Below are 23402 nucleotides of genomic sequence, written 5' to 3'. Positions count from 1 at the left end.
GGTAAAGTGGTAGCTAAATCATCTAAATAGAAACAGACTATGCAACTCCAGAAGTAAAAACTGGTATTGTATAAGAAAATTTGTACAGAAGAGATTCAATGGAATGTTAGACTAGAATATGATAGAGAAATAAGATGAGATGGACTTAAGAAAATAGTGAAAGTAAAGAGAAGTGAGGAATCATTTTAAATGAAAGGTTAGTTTCAAAGTTGGTAGGCTTTAATCAAAGTAATGGAGGGGTATAGAAAGGAATAAAGTTTAAGCAAGTAGGAATGAGAGGAGAATGGGTAGAAAACTAAAGAAAGTTGGAGTCTGATTGTACTGACCATATGAATGGGGATTTGAAAATAAAGAGTTTAGAGTTTTTGAAAGATGTTTTAGAAGGGTTTGATTCCATTGAAATAAGAAGGATCTGAGAAACTTTTAGAGAAATGGTAATTTCAGATCAAATGGGAACTCTTAGAAGTAGATTTGCAGCATGAAATTTTCTAAGTAGTATAATAACCCTCTGTCATTGGAAGACTATTTGAAGAACATATACCAATCCTTAGAATCTTGAGAGCTCCAAAAGAGGGGTATGGGAATGTGAAACTGCCAGGTGGAGCCCCTTCATCCACCACCTGAGGGTTTCACAGGGTTTAAACTGGAAAGAATTGTAGGTACTTCAGAGTGAGGATACTTTAAAGGATACTGTATCACATTGTACTTTATCTTAAAGTATTAGAGGGAGGCTAGGTGGTACAGTGGATGGAATGCTGCGCTTGGAGTCAGGAAGATCTGAGTTCAAATGTGGACTCTGACTCTTACTAGGTATGTGACCTAGGACAAGTTACTTAACCCTGTTTGCCTGAATTTCTTCATCTGTAAAATGAGCTGGAGAAGAAATGGCAAACCACTCCAGTATCTTTACCAAGAAAACCCCAAATGGGGTCATGGAGAGTTGGACACAACTGAACAGTAGCAACAAATAAAGTATCCCAACACAAAGGAATTGATTCGGCTCATTGGGTGACTTTAAAGGACACCCCCCCCCAAAAAAAGAGGGGGGAGAAGTTATAGGGAGCTCAGATTACCACCAGGAATTTTTTTGACATGAAATAACTAAAATAGGGTCTGAAATTTGAGGTGCTAACAGCTAATGGCCCTTGGGAAAAGTGACATTTTTAATGATTACCTATTGGTAACTATAAATGCCAGTTTAACTTGGTTGAGGATTGTCCTGAAACTAAATCATAATGTGGTCTCATTTAAAGTGAGATGTGTTTCTCTATTATGATAATTGTGGTAGACCAGAACTTAATGTAAGATACATTTTCTGTTTGGTATTAAGGCAGTATTCTGGGAAAATGCAATTAGGAAAGCTTGAGTTTCTTCCACGACCTTAGTGATATGTAAATCTCCCCCTCTCAATTTAGTACGTGGTGAGTCCTCTAAGTAGTTTAATCTGTAACTTGACTGTGTTTACCTCTAGAGCCTGTTTAACAACATTTGTCTCCTTAAGGGATGTATGAAATTAAGACTGCTTAATTAAGTTTGTTTACCTTTTAGGACATTGAAGGAAACATGGGATTATAAATTTTTTTGTAGTATGCATTACACTTGTTTCCTGTTGTAAATTTAAGTCCTCTAGTTTAAAGCTACTAATATACATACTCAAGTTGATTTGGCACAAGCAGCTGAGATTAGGATGATGCAGTTAAGGATAGAAGAACAATATGGATATGATTGCGGTACTGCATCATGAGTCTGGTTAGCACCAAAGGGGGAATATTGTGTAAAAGCCATCACTAATGCAGAGTCATTTTGAAGTGACCCCATCTTTTAACCTTGCTTCACTTTGGGGAGGGTAGTCCTGCAGGAGAGGGTATTGTAGTATCTCCTTGGTGCTAATTCCATTTTTACATTGTGTATAGGGCCCACTTGCCAGGCATGCTCACTTAGCTCCTCTCCTCCTCTAAGAGATAGGCCAGTCAAAATTACTTGGGGAGGAGCTGAGGCAGCACTAATCCAGTGTCCTTATGATTTCATGATCTAATCAAAGTACCTTTGCCCTCATGTGGACAATGCTTTCTCCTCTCTAAAAGCAGTGCTCAGTTGCTATCCTAGGTTGGCCTAGTCACCACCAACTGATCCTGCCTTTTTCTGTTAATAAGTTCCATTTTAACTTTAACTTTAAAAAAAATTATAAAAAAGAAAACTGTTGAGTATTGCTGGATGATTCTTATCAAATTATCCCAAATACTCATATTACCATGGAATTCTTGCATATTTTCTTTGTTCTCTTTATATTTGAGTTATTTCATAATTGTGCATCAGTTTAACATAGCCTTACACATCCTACTCATGTCAACCAGAATTTTTTTTACACAGCAGATCATGAGAGGACTCAGTATAAAACAATAAATTCAATTTGAAGAAAACCTATATAATAAATAGAAAATATAAATTTTGATCAGTAATTTGGAAGATGAGAGCAAATTTGTAGACTAGCTAGCTCTTAATTATCTGATACAAATGGGAAAACGTTGCATGGAATAGGAATAATTTACATGTGATCTCAAGTTTTTAAATGTTAGCAAAAAATTAATTGAATTTTGTTTTTCATTCTCCCACTATCCAGTTGTTACAATCCTCTTCTCCCTTCCCCAAATAAAACAAAACACCTTTCATTAAAACTGCTGGGAAGTAGCCATACTGACTTCTGTTTCAGTTTAGTTCTTCCATTCATTTTCTGGTAAAGTTGCTGGGGTGTGTGTGTGTGTGTGTGTGTGTGTACATACACACACACATATACATATACACATATGCATGCATCTATGCATATATGTATAAGTAGATATAGATATGATAGATAGGTAGTTATATGTCTGTCTGTGTATCTATCTATCTGTCTATGAAGTGTTTAAAACCAAAAGCCAGATGGTCTGGATAATCCACAAAATAGATAATCATTCTTTCCCGAAATTTCAAAGAATACTTTTCTCCTAACCTAAGAGATCTATTATGCAAAGAAATTCTATTATAAGGGATACCTTCAAACCAAAGTTTAACATGGCCTGGGACTTGAGGCCCAAAGTAAAAGTGCTTTTAAAAAAAGATTCAAAATAAGTTGTTTTTTTTTTTAAAGTCTCTTCTTTAATAATCTTGATTTTTTTATATCTAGGGAAAAGAGAAAAGAGTTGAACCTAATTTTTCATCTCTCCTCACCCTTCTATCTCTAAAATTATGATTACTAAAATTACTAAAAAAGTACCCTAGTCTTTCGGCTTTCAAAGTAAGCAACAGTGCCACACCAAAGAATCCAGGTGCTTATTATTGGAAACTGAGGGAAGAGAGATGAGTATATGCATTTGTCCTTTTTTTTCTTTTTCTTTCTTTATTTCTTTTTTTGGCCTTTCTGGGTTTGAAGAATTTTTTTGTGTATTCAGGTTGGAGCAGAGGCAGCTTGGCTTAGTGGATAGAAAACTGGTCTTAGAGTCAAGAAGATTTGAAGTGTAAGTCCAGTCTCTTGCCCTTATTGGCTACTTTACCCAGGTCTAGTCACTTAGCTTCTCAGTGACTCATATGTTATTGTCCAGCCCTTTCAGATCTGCGTAAGGGGAGTTTGCTTTGGGGGAAATTTCCTTTATCAGCGAATTTATGCATTTGGAGTAAAGCGGACACTAACAATTAAGTATCTTTGAGCACCTGGAAATCCTTCAGATTATTATTTAGAGCAGTGTTTTGGGGGTTTTTTGTTTTTGTTTTTCTACCTAAATTTCCATGAGAGCAAAACAATTTAATGTCCCCCGAGTTCCTTATAATTGGTTTTTGAGATGTAATCTACTTACAACAATTGTCATTCAAAAAATGTTTTCTTTCTGTGTGCATTTTGTGGCAATTTTTGGGTTGGCCTGTGTTCTGAATAATTGTTGCTAAATTATCTTAAATTTCCAATCACATGACTTGTAACAGGTTAGAAAATTGCTGTACTGTTAACTAATTTTGATCTAGAACTAATGTTGATGTTAGCATAATTGATTGGTCTTTTGATGAACTATTTCTTCTTATAAAACTAAATTTGTAAGCATTGAAGTTAATTTGGAATTTTATTATTTCATATTAAACTTAAAGCAGCTTTGCTGTATTAATTGCCTCTTGACGTTATTGGCAAGTTGCTTAGATCATCTGTAAAGAATATTAAATTCATTTGATTCTATCTAGATTTGTTGTACTGAGTTTGGTAGGGTGAAGTTAGAGAAGTACATTTTAGAAACAACTGCAAAACTGACAAAGTATATTTACTTTGATTCCATTTTAATATTTTATATGTTGAAGTTCTGATTTATACGATACTCATTTCCATTTATAACATGTTAAATTTTACATGCTGATCATTTAGGAAACAGAAGACCTATAGAATTTTATGTTGTATTTTGTTCATTATTTAACAGTTATGTAAGCTGTAGAGCAAAAGGGGAAGTGGGAGCTGCACCCATATTCTAATAGCCCTTTTTCTTCACCCTCTTTTCCCCCCCTCCCCCCTTTTTTTTTTTTGGTAGGTAAGTTCTCTTCTACACTTTATGAGACTGGTGGCTGTGACATGTCACTTGTGAATTTTGAACCAGCAGCAAGAAGAGCATCTAATATCTGGTGTGTGCAAATTCAATTTCAAATTAATAACACTTGTTTTTTTTTCTTTTTTAGCTAAATGCTTTGAACTAAAGTTTCTGAGCCTTGAATCATAAGTATGGTTATAAGAACCTTTATATTTATGCAGGTTTAGTTCATTTGTCAGCTCATTTTCTAAAATTTTTTAGCTAGAAACACTTCCCTTGGAAATTGGGAAGAAATATTTTTAAAATAATAATCAGGATTCTTATTTTCCTTTATATTTTTTTCTTGTGGGGAACAATTCTTTTGTGATTTGGTTTCAGGATTTACCTACATTTTCTGAGTTTATGCTGAACAATATTTATATGGAAAAATTTATAATAAAATCCTTTCATTTTATTTTTATGTCATTAACCTTTTTTATGTTTTCTCTGTAAAATTACATTTCCTTCTGAGGGCTATCAAGTGTGTTGTGTGCTTGTTTTGTTTTTTAAAAAAACAACTAGACCTTATACATCATTGGTTTTATGTAAACCATTTCTGAAAATGAGGATTTTTTTCACATTTAATATTTTTCTTAGGAATAAAATAAAAAAATATGACAGCAATTGAGGGGGATGCAAATTCAGTTTCAATAACAAATTTATTAAATATTTACTCTGTGGAAGCACTAGATGCTACGTGAAAAAATGCATGCCATGCCTACCCTGAAGGAATTTATCATCTATTATGACATGTATACAAATAAGTATTGAGTGAATCCTGTCCTGGGGCAAAAGGGATATTAAGATAAATTAGATCTAGGATGGAGGGACAACTTTGTGTAGGAAAGATCAGAGACTTCGTAGAGGAAATGGCAGCTGAGCTGAATTTTGAATAGAGAGAAGGATTTCAACAGTTGGGGATGAATTTGAAGTTTGTTCTAGGTGTTTGGAGTGAATTTATCACTGTAATTAGGTTCACTGAGTTTTAGAATCATTGCAAAGTTGTATATTTTTCTGCCTTCTCTCAGTTATCCTTTCCCTAGTGCAGCAAAGCTGCCATTTGAAAATGTGTAAAATAAAGATGTTATTTAAATGATTGTGACTAGATTGAAGTTCTAAGACTTTTTTCATTTGAGCTTTGTTTTAATAATCAGTTATCTCTGAAGTTACACCTAAGAGTGTTTGTGTATGTGTTTAAAATAGCTTACTAGAAGGGTATTAACCAGTATTAGGATAATTGAACTTTGACATTTCTGTAGGACTCTTTAGGTGCTTTGCATACATTATCGCATTTGAACCTTAAAATTTAGCCAAAAAGAATTGAGATTTACTGTGAAGAATGCCACAGTTATAGTGCTGTTTTACTGAGAGGAAACTGAGGCTTAGAAAGATTAAGTCACTTGCTTATGGTGATGTGTGAACCAGAGTCAAACCCATACCATCCTTCTGCTATAAGGTTGTGTGAGAGACATCATAGTGTAGTAGAAAGACCCCTGATTTAGAATTTGAGGACCTGGTGCTGCTGGTTCTGCTCTGTATTATCTCTGTCACCTTAGGAAGGCCACTTAACTCCTCCGTGCCTCTTGTTTCTTCAGTTGTAAAATGAGCCCTGTAATCCTAGTTTATCATGCCCGATAAGTAAAATATATAGCAATACTATCATCTCCAAGCTTTTTTAGAGTCAAATTTCAAAGTACACTCTGTCAAAATGGAAAAAAAAAATGTTGAAACTCTCTTGTGACTCAATAGCTTTTCTAGCTGGCCTAGTAGAATATTATAATTAATAAAACTTACAATTAAACTGGCATTGTATACAGATTCAAAGAGTATAGTGAAATGGAAATACTTAATTGTCATAACATGACTAAGAGAAAGAAAAAAATTGTACCATAAAAGTTATAATTAGCTTGCACATTTAAAATATGAAAATAGTTGCACAATGGAAACTTATTTTGGATCATGTATTTGTATGTGAAATTACTGTGTTTTAGAACTTTAAAATGGCAAAATCACTTATATAAAGTACATGTCTCATTTCTGGAGATTTGCTTACAAAAACTGATTAAATTATAATCTAAAATGTTTCTCATTTTGTTTTAGTGACACGGACTCTCATGTATCCAGTTCTACCTCAGTTCGATTTTATCCCCATGATGTGGTAGGTTTTATATTTGTGTTTACAAGTTGATACAACTCTGAGGTTTGGTGAAATACAGGTGGATTAATGAAGATAGAATTGCTATGTTCTTAACTCTCATTTGTTCTTATATTATTATTTTATAAAGTGAATTTTATAAGTTACACATATTTGTAGACCGATAAAATTTAAAGGTTGATGTGGGGGATTTGTAAAAGTATGCCTTCTCGCTAAATTAAATTTCTGATATATGTAGCAAAATTTTAACTGTACCACGTCCATAAATGCAATTTTTGTATCACGATTTTAGCAGAAATAGTAGTGATTTATTGAATTATAGTTGATATCATTTAAAAAACTTTCAATCAACAACATTAAAATTTAAAAAAATACTTCAGTATCTTTGCCAAGAAAATCCCATGGATGGTATTGGCATGCTGTGGTCCATGGGGTTATGAAAATTTGGACATAACTGAACAACTTAATGATGACAACAAAACCATACTTGGCTTTGTGAGATTTTAAAAAAAAAGTAGTAAATGACATCTCCTTTACCCTCAGGTAGATTTAAATCTAGTTGGAGAATGCAAATTTACATAAAACCTTTATGAAGCAAAAAATTGAGGCTAATGTAGTACTAGCTACTATATAGATAGAATGTAAGCTCTTTGAAGGACAGGGACAGCTGTTTGATTTTTGTCTTTGTATCCCTGTTGTCCAGCACAGTGCTCGGTAAACAGTTTAAGAAATTGATTGCTTCATTGTAAGTAATTGCTGAAGGAACACCAAATAGTAGTGATGTGATAGAATGGGATGGGATTGATTGGTGCTAATGATGGAAGAGGAGGTGAGTAATGAAAAAGGTCTTAAAGGATTTGAGGGGCATAGATTAGCAGAAAGAAGAGGGAAGAGAATTTCAGGCAAAAGAGAGTTACATTTATGAATGCATAGAGGAATGTGTCAGTTATAGAAAGAAAAATTATTTGACCATATAAGAGATTCAGAGTTGATTGTTGAGAAGAGCATAGAGTTTTAATTTTTTCTTACAACAAATTTCTAGAAACCAACTTGTGAGACAAAAGGGTAAAAAAGGATTTTTTTTAATCCTTCATTTAATTTTGTTACATATAAACCCTTTTTTTTCCACTAGGTGACTTTTTTTTTTTATTGCTAAAGCAAAATCCTGAGTTTATAGATTGCCCAGTAGATTGGTTATTTTTAAAGATGGGGGAGGCTGGGAAGCAAATTGTCAACAAAAAATGAAATGTAGGATGTTTGGTTTTTTTTAAGTAATGCTTGTTGAGTGGATGACCCAAATACAATGTTGTAAAGAAATGAAGTTAAACTATCGAAATTTAGCCAGAAAGAATTGAAATTTACTATGAAGAATGCCACAGTTATATGCTTTATTATAAATGACCATTCAGTACAGCAGAAGAATTTTTAGGATGCTAGGGATTTTTAGTGGTTTTAGTGAAAAGAGAAATTTAATAGAAATTCACAAATGAACCAAAAAACTTATCGTTTTTCAAATCTCTCCCTGTTAAATCTTTAAGCCTTTTTACCATAGAACCATTTGCTGATAGAGGTTTCATGTTTTCTTCTTTGTGGTTCTCACTTCCCTTGAAATACTTAAGAATAAGTGAAATACCCCAAAGAGCACAGGAAATGAGGAGGAAAATAAATGAAACTGGATAGTCAGCTCTTCAGTCGTGAGTTGGAAATATTATAAGTAATACATAGTTTCCATGCTAACCTTCTTATAGCTCTCTCTTCCCCAGATTCGATTGAATAGATTGTTGACCATTGATCCAGATTTGTTGGAGCAACAAGATATAGATTTAAGCCCTGACCTGCAGGAACATATGCAACCACAAGAAGAAGCTGCCCAAAAAGTAGAACACTATTATCGCTTTTGGATTCTTCCCCAACTTTGGATTGGCATTAACTTCGACAGACTTACTCTTTTAGCCCTGTTTGATAGGTGAGAAAATTTTGTAATTTTTAAGTTACCTTTGCCCCTTGATTGTAATAAAATTAGAGGTCCCCTTTGGTTACAAAGAGACTTCATTATAGAGAGGGGAAGCATTCCAACAAAATGTAAGTTCCTTCAGGGGAAGAACTGTTTCATTTTTGTTTTTGTTCTCAGTGACTAGAATAGTGTCTGACACATTTGGGGCATTTAATAAATGATAGTATAGTGTTGCATGCAATAGATTTGGGTTCAGATCCTGGCTTTATCATTTAGTTACCTCAGTGACCACAGGCAAAGCATACAACTTCTCTGAACCTTAGGTTCCTTATCTGTAAAATAAGGATTGGGCTAGATGTTGTTTAAAGACTTGTCCATCTCTAAATATGCTTACCCTTTATAAGAGTATCAGTGGGAATGTTTTCATCATATTCAAATGAAGTTCTTTGTGGCTCCCCACTCCATATTTTTCTGTAGTTATCCTAAGTCCATTTAAAAATTGTCCTATGACTGTTACAAATAGGCAGGATCAGAAGGGATAAATCTGTCCGTGAATCCATTGACTATTAGGTCCTTCACAAGTGACATGAAGCTATACAATTAAATGCTTCTCCTTAACACCAAAGTACAAGAGTACAGCTGTACCAAATAGAATAGAGTGGAGAGTATAGGGTGACATATTGCACTCCTGCATGCTGAAATTGCACAAGATGCCCTCTTGAACATAAGTGGAATGATTAGGAGGCCTCACATCTGTTGTTTGTAGCCAAAGCAAAGTTAGTAAAGACTGTTTTATAAGTTAAAATGGAATGATCGAGGATTCAAAATTTTGAATATATTATAGAATCTTCTATGAATGCCTTTGTTACTGTTGTAATGAAAAATAACACATTATAATACCTTCAGTTTCTTTCTAAACCTACCCCATGCCCTGGCCATCATCACTAACGTGTTCATTGTGTTTTATTATAGTATCTTACCTATCTTATGTCTATCATAATTAATTATAATGAAAATTATTGTCAATGTTCTATCAAGTAATATTAAAATTTCTATATAATGTGGTGGAACTAGGTTGTATTCTAAATTGAATTAGGACAAAAGAGAAAGACTTAGTTGGCATCTATAGCAAGGGTCAAACTTCATTTTATGTAATGAGATTTGTAATATAGTGCTGCATTCAGTCTTCTAATAAAATATATTTTAAGGCTTTAGACTTTAGATTTAACCTCTTTGGTAACCTGCTTAGCATTTTTAGCCCTGTAAGCTCTCTCAGCATTTATTTTGATAAATAGCATAGTGACACGCCCTCTAAAAATCTAGCATTTTAATAGAAGTGAATTACTTTCTTTTGTTATTAAAATGCATGAACTTTGTGTTAAAAGAGTAACATTGCTGTATAGCATATTCTGTTTAGATAATGTAACATACACTAGTTTTATTCTTATTAGTTTCTTTAAAAATGGAAGGTAATCCAGAATACAGCCAATTTTTTACAGAGCTCTACAAAATTATCCCTAGCTAAATATTACAGCTTTATATTAATAACTTACCTTCCTCCTCCCTGCCTAGCTTCTAGAACCTACGAATATACTTCGTTCATTCAATTTAATTTTTTCTTTTTTTTTTCTTTTTTTTTTTTTTCTCAGGAATCGTGAGATACTGGAAAATGTGTTGGCTGTCATCCTGGCTATTCTTGTTGCTTTTTTGGGATCTGTCCTCCTTATACAAGGCTTCTTCAGGGATATCTGGGTCTTCCAGTTCTGCCTGGTGATAGCCAGTTGTCAGTACTCACTACTTAAGGTATCCAGTTCTTTGTAATGCTAGAGATAGATAGAATAAAGATGTTCACATGTATTTATAAAACTGGATTCATAGTGAATGCTAACTTCTGAATTTCGCCTACTTGGATATTAGAGTTGGTTTGGGTAGTGGAGGGCAGCTGGGATTTGGAGGGATCAGAAACCTAAATACAAATGTCAGTGTGTAACTGGTACTTCTAATCAGGTAAAAGCAAGGATTATCTATAAAAACACTGAGAAAATGGCTTCTTAATACTTTAAAAAGAAGGAATTGGGGGGAGGGGTGCTTCCACAGTTCTTAGTAGACCATAGTGCTAGAGGTGCAACAAAGAAATAGAACCTCCTGCTCCTTGGTAAGTGCATTCGCCACCACCCACCCCACTCACTGCCCTTTAATAACTAGCAGAGAGAATTGATCAGTTCCACCCCTTTTGAGAGGTGTGATATACACTAGTTTCATTAACCCTCAGTTGTATAAAGAAAAACATTTGGGGCAGGTAGGTGGCACAGTGAATAGAGCACCAGCCCTGGAGTCAGGAGGACCTCAGTTCAAATTCGGCCTCATAGACTTGACACACTAGCTGTGTGACCTTGGGCAAGTCACTTAACCCCAATTGCTTTGCCTTCCCCCATCCAAAAAAAAACAAAACCAAAAACATTCAGGGATTATGGTTTAAGGACATGACTAGAATGAAGCTTTAGAGGTAGCAAAATACTCCTAGACTAATGACTTACTTTTCTCCTTTAAATTTTTGATAGCTAATGTGATAAGACACATAGAAGGTCTTTAAAAATATTAGTCATTAATTGTGATAATAATTATGTAACAGAGCACTAGCCAATGAGCCCGGTACTTATGAGCGTGCACAGAGTGTTTCTGATAAAATTTCCAAAGGGACTTTGAAGACACATGAGGGACACATGAAGATGTTCTTTAATGGCATCTACTCTGATGGCCATGTGATAAAGATACATTTTCGACTGGATGTGCAGCCGGAAGTGGCGGGTGAAAGGGAATGTAGTCAAAGGGCTCTAGATCACCAGAATCTTGTTTTTTTCTTGGTGTGACTTTATTTTGCCTGGCAGCATTCCAGTGAGAAGAGAAACAGTTTTCTAAAGGGAGAGCACTTGGACCCTGCCTGTCTGAGATCAGAATGTGGCCTTGAACATAGACCTCAAGTCTTTACTTCAGCGTTTGTTCTTTTGTTTTAAGTAAGGGATATTGGAAGCTCACAAGATCATAATGAGCCACCTGAGCTGAGATTCAGGCATGGTGTCCATGTGGGTTTTTATCCAAATGGGGCTTATGAGGAGTCTTGGATAGCTATCTCTGGAATCTCCTCCAACTTTCTCCAAGAGAGACTTTGATTCCTGATAGGAAGGGAGCAGGAAAAAAGGGTCTGTTTGCCTCTGTGAAAAGGGTGCTGGACTAGAATTAATATTTATCTGCCCCCCTAAATATTGTTGGTATAGTAAAAAGATTTTTAACCACTTATCTAGCTATTATCTCTTAAGGAGAGTAAGGATACCCTAAGCTCGTAACTACAGGCTTGACTCCTTCCCACCAAACGCTAGTTAAACAAAAAAATCATCAGAAAAAGTGAATGGTAAGCCTACTTATCTGAGCAAATTGCACACAGAAATCAGATAAATTGTAGTCTGTAGGTTCCTTGAGAATAGCCACTGTTTTTTGCCTTGTTTTTTTTCTCCAGTGCTCAGTGCATTTGCCTGGAATATAGTAGACACTTAGTATATGCATTTTGACTTGACTTGACTAGAAAATAAGTGAATGAATGAGCTCTTTAGATGGGAGAGAGAGAACTTAACTGAACCAAGAGAGACCCCAGTCTTATTCGAGGGGAAAATTCCCTAAAATATCTTAAAGAAACAAGCTGGAAATCAGAAACCTGTTGAGCATCCATCTTCCCCTGTGTGTCTGCTGACCCCCAAAGTCTATCTCTGTCTTTCCCTTTTTCCCTAGCCAGGAGAGTCTGGATTGGAGCATGTCCTTTCTCAAAGTTGGCTTGCTGCCAGGCAGGAAAAAAACTCACACCAAGAGATGAATAAGGCTCTGACTGGCTAGTGCCTTTTAAATATCTCCCAGTTTCTAGCCACACACCAGTTAAAAAGGCTCTTCTTCATCACTTGGCCAGCAGACCAGAGTCAGGTGCAGAAAGTCTATGCCCACCCTAAAGTCCCAGTGGACATTGTATCAGAGGTGCTCTATATATTCTTTTATGTTCCTGTTACAGTTATTTTAAAAATTAATTCATGTATTAGGTGCATGTAAAACTGCGTGAAAGGCAGTTAAAGATAGTGAGCTAGTCTCAGATGGAGGAAGACTCAGATTCTAATTCCCTCTCTGACGCAAACTGTTCGTGTGATCCTGAGCACATCATCATTTAACTTTTCAGGGTGCTGGGCTACCTTTCAAGACAGTAAGTTGCTGAGAAGGTACAGATATGGATTGCTAATGTTTTCCCCCTCTTTTACTTACTAGTGCCTATGAAATTACAGTAACTATTCTTATTTACTTGCGTATGTCCCCCTCTGCAGTTTTTTAATTTAAAATATCAAATATTTCTCAAATGAACAGGTTGCTTTATGTGGAACTAAGTTGATCTTTTCAGAAAAGAAAAAAGCATTAAGAGTAAGCGCACTCTCGGCTGCTTCTCTTTCTTGATTCGTATTTGTGTAAAGCTCTCCTTATTTTCTCCTCCCTTTCCTAAGAGTAGGAGTGGGTGGCAGTATTAGAATCAGTGTGCTTCAGATGGTTGAAGAGAAATCATCAAGAGTACAGGTATTAAATTTCTAGCTGCCTAGGCCTCTTTCTTTCAGAGAGGTCTAGACATCAATATCAAATTTGAAACTTGGAAATAAAGAATTTTTTTGAAAGTCCAGTAACCAGTAATATCATTTCTCCTTTCTCTTTTCCTCTTACAATTACAAAAGAAAAGCCTCTATTTAGATAATCTGTCTTAGCAACAAGGTGTTGCTAAGAAAAGGAACTAATATTAGACCTGGATTGCAGTTAACTTTGGAGTCTTGCTGTATATCCCTGAGAGTCTTTGGTAAAGAGTGAAGAGGATAGTGAAAATATATAGTCACTGTAGAAGGCCAGGACATAGGTGTTTTTATAATTATCTCTTCTCTTTGAGGGTATAGAAACCAGGGGAGAAGAGAATGATGGAAGCCATACTTGAAGGGATTTGAAGGGAATTTTTTTCATAACTTTATGTTTGCGTAACTTTATGTAAATGAGTCCCCTACTTACTTTTGTTCTGTTTTGTGTTTTTGTTGAAGGGGGGAGGGCAGAGCAATTGGGGTTAAGTGACTTGCCCAAGGTTACACAGGTAGAAAGTGTGTCAAATGTCTGAGATTGGATTTGAACTCAGGTCCTCCCGACTCCAGGGCAGGTGCTCTACTCACTGCGCCACCTAACTGTGCCCCCCCCCCCCCACTTAGTTTTCCTTAAGCACTTTTGGCTCTTTTGCTGTCATATATGATGTCTACACTTGGATACCCTTGGGTCACTCCAGATTCAGCATAGAGAAACAAGGTGGCAGTATGGTATCATGGACAGAAAGCTAGTTTTGGAGTTTGGAAGAGCTAAGATCAAGATCTTCCTGTGACCCACTCTAGCCATGTATTGGGGAGTGGGGAACAAATCCCTTGACTGACCTATTGGTGCCCTGGGCCACTCTTCACCTTTCCACTTTGTATATTGGTGCAGCGTACGCATGGGGAATTATCCACAGAGAGAAAATCACAGGACCAAGGACAAAGAACAAACTCATCGTCGTCTGCCCCACGTTATCTCCCTTTTCCAACTATCCAACCTCCTCATTTGTCATTAGCTTCAAAATTCCACCATTCCCAACCTCCTTTGACTTATTCTTTGCCCTGTTCCAGTGGCAGGAATTTAATACATATCCTGTGGGTTCTCTTCTCTCTTCATTTAAAATGTAAGTCTCTCCTAGCCTTTACTTGGGTGGCACAGTGTAGTGGGAAGAACATGTACTGTCATTGGACTGTGAAGACTTAGATTCAAATCCATGCTGTCTTTTATTGAATGAGGTTTCATATGACCTTAGGCAAATCACTTAATTTCTCTGAGCTTCAGTTTCCTCGTCTGTAAAATGATAATGATAATACTTGTACTGCCTACCTCACGAATTATTGTAGAAAGGTCACTTAATGAATGTCACTGTTATTGTTATCCTATTTTTGCCCTAATATTCACTGGCAGTTTTCTCAAGTAGAAGAGCCATGCCTTTTGCCTCCCTTTTCTCAATTGCATTTGCTGCTTAATTAGCTTCAATCTGAATTCTTTCCAAAGTTTTTAATAATCCCTTAATCACCAAGTTTGGAAGTTTTTCTTGTTCATTCTTTGACCTCTGAAGCATTTGGCCCTGTAAACCACTTCCTTCTCCATTTAAAAACTCTTTCCTAGATGGACTATATTCAGATTCTCTTTTACCTTTTACTAGATTTGTTTCTCCTTTTCCTTTTTTTGTGCACCATTTCTTATAGGTTAGTCCTTGTCACTGTTGTCTTTCCATGGCCTCTTTTTCATGAATTAATTCACTTTCTTGATCACATGGATGCAAATTATTTTTCCTTTATTTTCTGCCCTAACCTTCAAGTACTAGTTCTCTGTCCCCTGCCACCTACTGGCCAATGGAATGGCCCGCTGTCTCCTCCAGTTCAGTAGTTCTAAAACAGAGCCTTCTCCCTACAAACAAAATATTTCCTTTCCAGACTTCACTGTTTCTGTTCTTCCCACTTTTTCTTCATGGTGTCATGAAGTCAACCAGGCTCTCAACTTCTGTCATCTTTGACCTGATGCCTTCTTATATCCTAGTCCCTAAGTTCTAGGATGAAATCCTATGAGTGATATGTCCTTCAAATCTGTCTCTTCCTTTCAGTTCCCATTACTACCATCCTAACCCAGTTCCTCCTAATTGTCTTCCTGCTTGTAGGTTTTCCTTTCGATCTATCCAACAGTACTAGTAGATTAATCTTCCTAGAATGCTACATTTGCAACGTTTCTCTCCTGCTCAAAAGCCTTTGTTATTTCCCTATTACTTATAGGATTAAGTTCAAACTCCACAAGTTGATCCCTGTATATGCTTTCAGTCCTTAACACAAACCCCCAGTTGAACCATTTGTTCCCTAAATATACCTGGCTCATTTCCTATTCTGAATTTGTTTATACAATTGCTCTTGTCTAGAATTATCCCTTTCCTCTCTTGTTGTAATAATTATAATAATACTGTTGTCATCCATAGCAGTAATAATGGCTCACATTTATTTAACCACTTAAGGTTAACAAAGTGCTTTCCTTAAAACCATCCTGTGAGATAGGTAACACAATGCAATTATTATCTTCAGTTTGCAGATAATGAATCTAAGGCTCAGCAAAATTAAATGAATTACTATGATCATGATTAGAAAGTATCATAGATGAACCTTGAACTTAATTTACCCAAGCTTTCAGCATGGTATGCCAGGCATTATTCAACCTTACCTATTTTAATCTTATTGCCCAGTGGCAGTAACCTCCCTTTTCTCTCAGATGTGCACATAATCTCCATCCTTTACATGTTGTAAGGCCCCTCCTCCCATAATTTTTCATCTTAATTCCTTCAGTTTTTTAATGTGTATCCCAGAGTCTCCACCTGATTACTGTATATTCTCTGGAATTAGATTCATTGTTTTCTGCATGTCCTTTGATATTCTGTCAGAGAGCTTTGTACTCAGTTGGTGTTGGGGATATGTAGACTAAGAATATTCTTGGGCCCTGAATGTGATGGAGGAAGGGTATTTGAGGGTAAAACTTAAAAATTAATTATATCCCTATATTTTGTGGATTACAGTGTCTCTCCCTGGTTACCACTGCTCTCTGTGTTGTTTTCTTAATTAGAATGTAAGTTCCTTGAGAACAAGGAACAAGCAAACTTTCATATCTTATATTTCTCACCCTAATGCTTAGCACAGTGCTTGGCCCTAAGGCTTAATAAATGCTTTTTTTATTCATCTGTTATAAAATGAGGGAGGGAGTGAACAGAAGGGAATCTGGATTCATAGCCTTAGGATGGGTTCCATTTTGGATATGAATGGAGTAGATTTTAGGGTACTTCAAAAACATGATTTCTGATTGATGAAATTTGTGAATTGTAGAATTTTATCTAGTATACCACAGCCTCGCCTCCCTCCATTTTGCAGATGAGAAAATTGCAGCAGATAATGGCAGTTTTCCTCACTCCCATTCTCATGCTCTTTCTTTCTCCCCATTCATTCACTTATTACACAGACATTTGTTAAATGTTCTTTAAGTATAAGGAATATGTAGTTGCTATAGAAAATATTAAATCCAAAAATAGGCAGGCTTTACATTCAAGGGTCTTGCAGTTAAAGAGTACAAAGGACAGGTGTGTTTTTATCCTGAAAGGCAGCGAGAAGCAGGCTCACAGATGAGGATAATCAAAGAGGGGAGACTTTAGAGGAGGTGCACTTTAAGCTGAGCTTTGAAGGAAGCCAGAGATTCTAAGAGGATGAGGTGAAAAAGAGTTATTTCAGGCTTGGGGGAAGACTGCAAAACTGTGGAGCTGGGAAATTGAGTGTATTTGTGTGACAAACAGCACCTTCAGTTGCCTGGGCTGGACAAGAGTAAACGAGGGAAATGATGTATACATTTTCATATGTCACAGATTTCCCCCTACGTCTTGCTGTGTGTGTTCAGTTATAGTTATGTTTGAAGTGTCAGCAGAAAAGAGATGTTCAGAATGAAGCAGAAATGCTAGTTTGGAGCTGTAGGAGTTTGGGGCTGGAGATAGAGATATGGGAATTAATCTCTGTAGCACCGTGTGCTTTTCACAGAGCCCACGGCAGCTATAAATATGCCAGCGTAGTTCTGAATCACAAAATGTAACAGACTCTCCACATGGAAGACAGAACCAAAACATTGATTCAAACACCAGAAAGCCAAATCCATCATAGTAACAAAGAAATCTATATGCATTAGCAATGCAGGGCCACCACCATCCCGAAGCCTTCCTCTGTTAGGGCCTTCCCACAAAGGAACACCCTCAAGCAAAATGCGTTTCTCTCCCTGCTTGCTTTCTGCTCCCTCTCCCAGCTCTGACCAACTTCATCTTAGCTCTGCTCCACCCTTCTTGCTCCACCCCTTCCTGTTCTCCCTGTTCAACAAGTGACTCCCACCACAGGCTTTGTGACTTAGGCTTCCATGTGACTTAAGCAGATCACATGGTCCTATAAAGATCTTTCCATTTACATTACCAATACATTCAGCCCCAAGATCTTGCATATCCATTACATAGGTCAACTAGTGTCAACAGAACTGCACAACAATATAACAGAGATAACATGAAATAAGCACATAAAACAATATCTTAGGGTGGGGCTTGAGCACAAGCACGCCATCATTTCCCCCTCAAACTAATGGGGCCCCAAATCGCTTGGGGTAAGGGGTGAAGGTCTCTTCTTCGATAGCTACTTCCTGCTGAAATTGGACATAGAGCTGTCCCTGTCCCCAAGAAATCCCATTTGACAGGTCAGTTCTTTAGCCAGCATCTGGAACTTGGTTAGCACCAAGTCCAGGGGTGACACATCACAGTTGTGGACAGGTTGTGACATCCAGCTTAAGCTATCAGGCATCCACAGGTGGAGGGTACTAAGCCTGCAGGAAACAAATCTAGCAAACAAAGTGAACAGACAAAAAGCCAAGAAGAAACAAGGAGACAGTATCCAGAAGCAGGGTACATACAGGGTCAGCTGTGCTTCTGGAGTCTGTAAACCCACTAGCATGGCTTCATTCATGGTAGAATATATGAGTTAAATACAATTTGGTAATCATCTTCTCCCAAATAAAGTTACGGTATTGTCTTTCCCATATGCTATAATTTCCACAGCCTTTGAAACATTGTCCAGCTTTCATTTTACACGTACTTTAGCTCCCAATTTTACTGTTTCTTTATCTTAAACCTCCTGCCTTCACTTTGGAAAGTGGTTCTAAAGTGAGCAGGATCTCAAGGATGTAATTTATTTAACTTTGATTCTTTCTGTTTCCTTTTCAGAGTGTCCAACCAGATTCTTCTTCACCTAGACATGTAAGTTTTTGTAGTCCACATAAAATACAGCATTTAACCAAACCTGCCTTAGTGTCAGTGCCTCAGTGAAGGTCCACAATACTACTACCCCACTGATGAGTCATGAAATATTCCTGGAGATGCCAGGAGATGCTTTGAGAAGTTCTTATCAGCTCCCAATAAATTGTTGGTATTTGGGAATAGAGATAAATTATCAACCTGTATGTATTTTATGTTTGCAAGTTCTAGGTGTGACATTGAAGATTATTCTAACTAACTCATTTTTGGCAAACCCTTCTGTAGAATGGTAGCATTTAAATAAGAATTGATAAGGTGAAACATTACATATTCTGATTGTACTTTGTGTTATATTCATGTTGTTCCAGAATTTAAGGTCTCTCTTGATAGAATCTAAGTTCCTTGAAAGCAAGAACTGTTTTATTTTCATTTTTATATACACTGAACACAGTATGGTGCCAGCTGTATAGTAGGAACTCATTGATTGAGCAATATCATAAATAAAATTAATAGGTAAAGATGAATTTTATCCATTCATTTTGTTTGCTTTGTCTATTTGCTTCTCAAGGATCACTAACAGATCACTAACAGCTAGGGAAACAGATGGCTATAAGTTTCTCTTTTCCTTTTCCCATCCTCTGGGATGCTTTTTAGTATAGTGGAAAGAACATTGGACTAAGATTTAAGAAGTCTGGATTCTAGTCCTTAATTCAAACCCCTGTAGTGGAAAGGGCAAGTGGTGCCTAAGGAAGTGGCATTTATTACATGCTTACTCTGTGTCAGTAAACACAGAAAGGCCAAAACAATCCTTGACCTTAAGGAGCTCACAATCTAATGAGAGACACCATGCAAACAACTGTGTATGAGCAAGATACTAATGGGATATATTGGAGGTAATCTCAGAGGGAAGGCACTATGGGAAACCAGGAAAGAATTCCTGCAGAAAGTGGGATTTTAGCTAAGGATTGAAAGGAGCCAAGGAAACCAGGACTTGGATATGAGGAAAGAGAGTAGTGTTCCACGGATGGGAGGTTGAATCCCTGTATCATCTCTGTGAGAATAGCATAATCGTTTAATCCTTGTCACTCATTTAATCCTCACTTTTTTGTTCTTAAAAACTGGTGAATAGGGCATGGGGTGGATTAAGGTCTTCATTTGATTGATATAAGTTTAAACTTGATGAGAATTTTTTAAAGGTGAATGGGAATATATTTTGAGCTCTGAGATAACATAAGTATCCAATATATAATATTATCAAAGAGAGGTATATTTTTAATTAAATGAATTATTTTTTAGTAACTAAACTAATTTCTGTCATTTCCAGGGTCATAATCGCATCATAGCCTATAGTAGACCAGTTTATTTCTGTTTATGTTGTGGTCTTATTTGGCTCCTGGATTACGGTAGCAGAAACCTTCCCACAACCAGGTTCAAGTTATATGGAATGGCTTTCACCAATCCACTGTTGCTTATGTCAGCCAGGGATTTAGTTATAGGTGAGTCATATTTAAATTCTTATGTCAACAACTTAAATTACTAGTATACTACCAGTATTCACTGATGAATTAGACTGGCTTCTGGATGCAATGTAATTCTGTTTTGATTATTTATATTAATCTGTTTAGTGGAGGGAAATGTCTGATTTCTCAGAAGTAAGAACTATGAATATTATGAAAGTATTTTAGAAAATGCTCATTTAATATATTTATTAAGCAGAGTAAGTGAATCACATGCCCTTGTGAATTGTATACTTGATGTTCTCATTTAAAATGGCTGAAGTAGCTGTTTTTTAGGAAGCTTAAAATTTTAGAATAATTATTTATATCAGAATGTCAATTCTAGATAATATGTCATCATTTTATAATCCTAAAGAAATTGAGGCATATGTTACTGGAAAGATCATTTTATATTAACTTAATTTTATGTCATTTCTTTTTGTGGGGGGGTAGTGTTCACACTATGTTTCCCCATAGTGTTCTTCGTTGGGCTCCTGCCTCAGGTGAATACTTTTGTGATGTACCTTTGTGAACAACTGGATATTCATGTGTTTGGTGGCAATGGTGAGTGCATTTTGTTTATTGGAGAGAACAAAATCAAAATGTCTAATCATCAGTGTTAATTAGTAGCCTCTAATGTATGTAATTTATTTTATTTTCAGACCTGAAGTAAAATAGCATTACTTACTTTGTATCAAAAAGAGACCAAGATTTAGTTTGGTCATCTGTGTCTTTCAATGAAAGACCCTACATTACTGAAATTAGAGCTTCTTATATAAGATGTGATAAGAAAAAAAAAAGATGTGATAAGATACCATTTTAATAAAACTTGTAGTTTTTAAGTTTATAGGAAAATCAGCTAGATTTAACATGTTTATGAAACATTGTGTCCTTCCCCGTCAAATTCCAATAGGATGAGAGAAAGGATAATATAACGGTTTTTAAAAATAGTTTGTATCTGTTTTCTTTTTTGTGTTTATTTGTTTGTTTTTATAAAGGGAATACCAGTATTTAGTCTAAAATATTTTACTGGAGAAGCTTTTTTGGGGGGGTGTGGGGGAGAATCAAATCTGTTTTCAGTCAGAATTTGTGGTTGAAAAATATTCCTCCTTAATAAATTTCCTGTCTTTAAAAAAATAAAGGAAACATGATGGAATAATAGGAGAATATTGAGATTACTATACGTGGTGTGATGACTTGAATAACAAGAAGAAATATTTTCCCCTAATGTTTCACCTGCTATCTAGTTCTAATTTTTAAAAATCCATGTTAGTCCTTTTTTTTCCTACTTCCATTTTTGCTTCTTCTGTAGTTAAAATGGTTCAAGTCATTTAAAATTTTGTAGTAAAATTAATAATAGAAAGTGCCTTATCCAGAGCCAGAAGATGAAATGACATTTTGCTACCATTACTTCATTTTAGTTTTTCCTTTCACCCTACTTTCCTAGTTTCTGTTTATTGCTTGAATTATTTCCATTTATAACTGGTTCATCCACCTTTACCTTTTAAAGAATTCTTCACCATCAAATTTAATTTTATTTCTCAGAATTTTAAGGGATATACCAGACTTTTCAATTATACTTTGTGTCTAGTCCTCTCAGTTGTTTGACTTTAAAATTTCAGAGTATCACCAGAACCAGTAGAGACTGTTTAACTTAAGAAAAACATTTAAATCTATACACTATTTTTCTCTGTAGATGATTACAAAAGGTTAACTTAGGTTTTTTTCTAAATATCTAGCTACCACAAGCCTGCTTGCAGCACTTTACAGTTTCATCTGTAGTATTGTGGCAGTAGCATTATTGTATGGACTGTGTTATGGCGCTCTAAGGGTAAGCAATAAATTAAAGTTTATTTTGTTAAGTTACTACTTACTAAAGATAATTATATGTTTTTTGCATTTCTTGTCACTGCAGTCATGTCATTTTACTAACTGTAGTCTTAGCATACTCTTAATATGTTATATATTGATTTAATTGGTTTAAGAGTGATTTTGGAGAATAGCTTTCTTTAAATTGCTTTCTTAATTAAGTAGTGGTTAAAGGAGAAATATAGTGAGTGTCAGATCTTAAAAATGAAATTTAGAAGTTAGAAATGCTGTTGATTAGCTAATAATGTATTTGTGTCCCCAGTTCCTACCATACTGCCTGGCAAATGGTAGGCATGTAATCCTTGTCGATTGGTGGATAGATTAGTTACTTTAAGTTTATTCAATGTCCATCAAACAAAACTTTTTCATAGGTACTATAAAACAAACCCAGTAAGGCAGCTAATACATATGGAGGATGTCCACAACTTATGTAACTGCTTAGGGGCTTGGGATACGAAAAACTTTTGAAAATAATGTGGTAGCTTTAATAGCAGACCCGAGCCACCCTAGAATCAAGTATAATAGAGACAAATGTGATAACCAAGAGCAATTTATAATTATATAATTCTGAAAGGAAAAGGTAGATTAGAGATTTTGCTAATGAATTGTAGAAATTACTTGATCCCATAAAGTTTTCAGGAAGAAGGGAATGTTCCTGACCACACTTGCCAGGATAATAATTGTATTGTATAAATGAAATTGGTTAAACAAATGCTTAGGAGTGGAAGGTCACCTAATAAAAAGTAACCCTAAGGGCAGTTCGCCTGAAATTGAGAATGTGTAGTCTGTTGTAGGTGAAAACAAAATGAAAGATGTACTGTGTTTTTCTTGCTGAATTTAATTTCCTTTTACCCATATGTTAATTTTAAAACATTAAAAGGTGAAATAGTAATTATAGGCTTATTACTCTACTCTGCTCATTTTTTTTCCAACAGGATTCTTGGGATGGCCAACATATTCCTGTACTTTTCTCTGTATTTTGTGGTTTATTAGTGGCGATATCCTATCATCTCAGCAGACAAAGTAGTGATCCATCTGTACTTTTGTAAGTAAAACCAAAGACCATTTTGAATTAAGAAAATTCACATAAGCATATAAGCTTTTTGGATGAGATTTCTTTCCCTTAGCCCATCTCAAAGTGCTACTGCTGTGACTTTTTGTTTTAGATTTCTAAACATAATAACTTTGGATGATTATAGCCACATAAGCAGATTTGAAAGGTATTGAATTGTATATTGTATGATGAAAAGACTAAATGTTATACTCAATTAGCTTATAACATCTAGACTTGTTAGTTTGACATCATTAGTTCATGATTAAACTAGATTCATCTTTTCATTTCCTTCTTGAAACAGACTCTTTGTTGTTTGAACCACTACTTCTCACTGATTTGTCTGATGTAGTTTTCCTTTATATTGTA

At 35.7% G+C, this 23402-nt stretch overlaps 1 protein-coding gene across 1 annotated transcript in view; it reads left to right on the top strand.

The window, feature by feature from the left end:
- PCNX1 (pecanex 1) overlaps positions 1-23402 on the top strand; it is a 219248-nt gene that overhangs the window by 120711 nt on the left and 75135 nt on the right. The window contains 9 exon segments of the mRNA XM_036737003.1: positions 4542-4632; positions 6678-6735; positions 8481-8698; positions 10336-10489; positions 18588-18620; positions 19942-20113; positions 20567-20677; positions 21853-21944; positions 22918-23027. Of these exon segments, the coding sequence (XP_036592898.1) occupies positions 4542-4632; positions 6678-6735; positions 8481-8698; positions 10336-10489; positions 18588-18620; positions 19942-20113; positions 20567-20677; positions 21853-21944; positions 22918-23027 (1039 nt within the window).

Source organism: Trichosurus vulpecula, chromosome 8 (assembly GCF_011100635.1).
Source record: "Trichosurus vulpecula isolate mTriVul1 chromosome 8, mTriVul1.pri, whole genome shotgun sequence".
Taxonomy (NCBI): domain Eukaryota; kingdom Metazoa; phylum Chordata; class Mammalia; order Diprotodontia; family Phalangeridae; genus Trichosurus; species Trichosurus vulpecula.
This window is presented reverse-complemented; position numbering and strand designations above follow the sequence as displayed.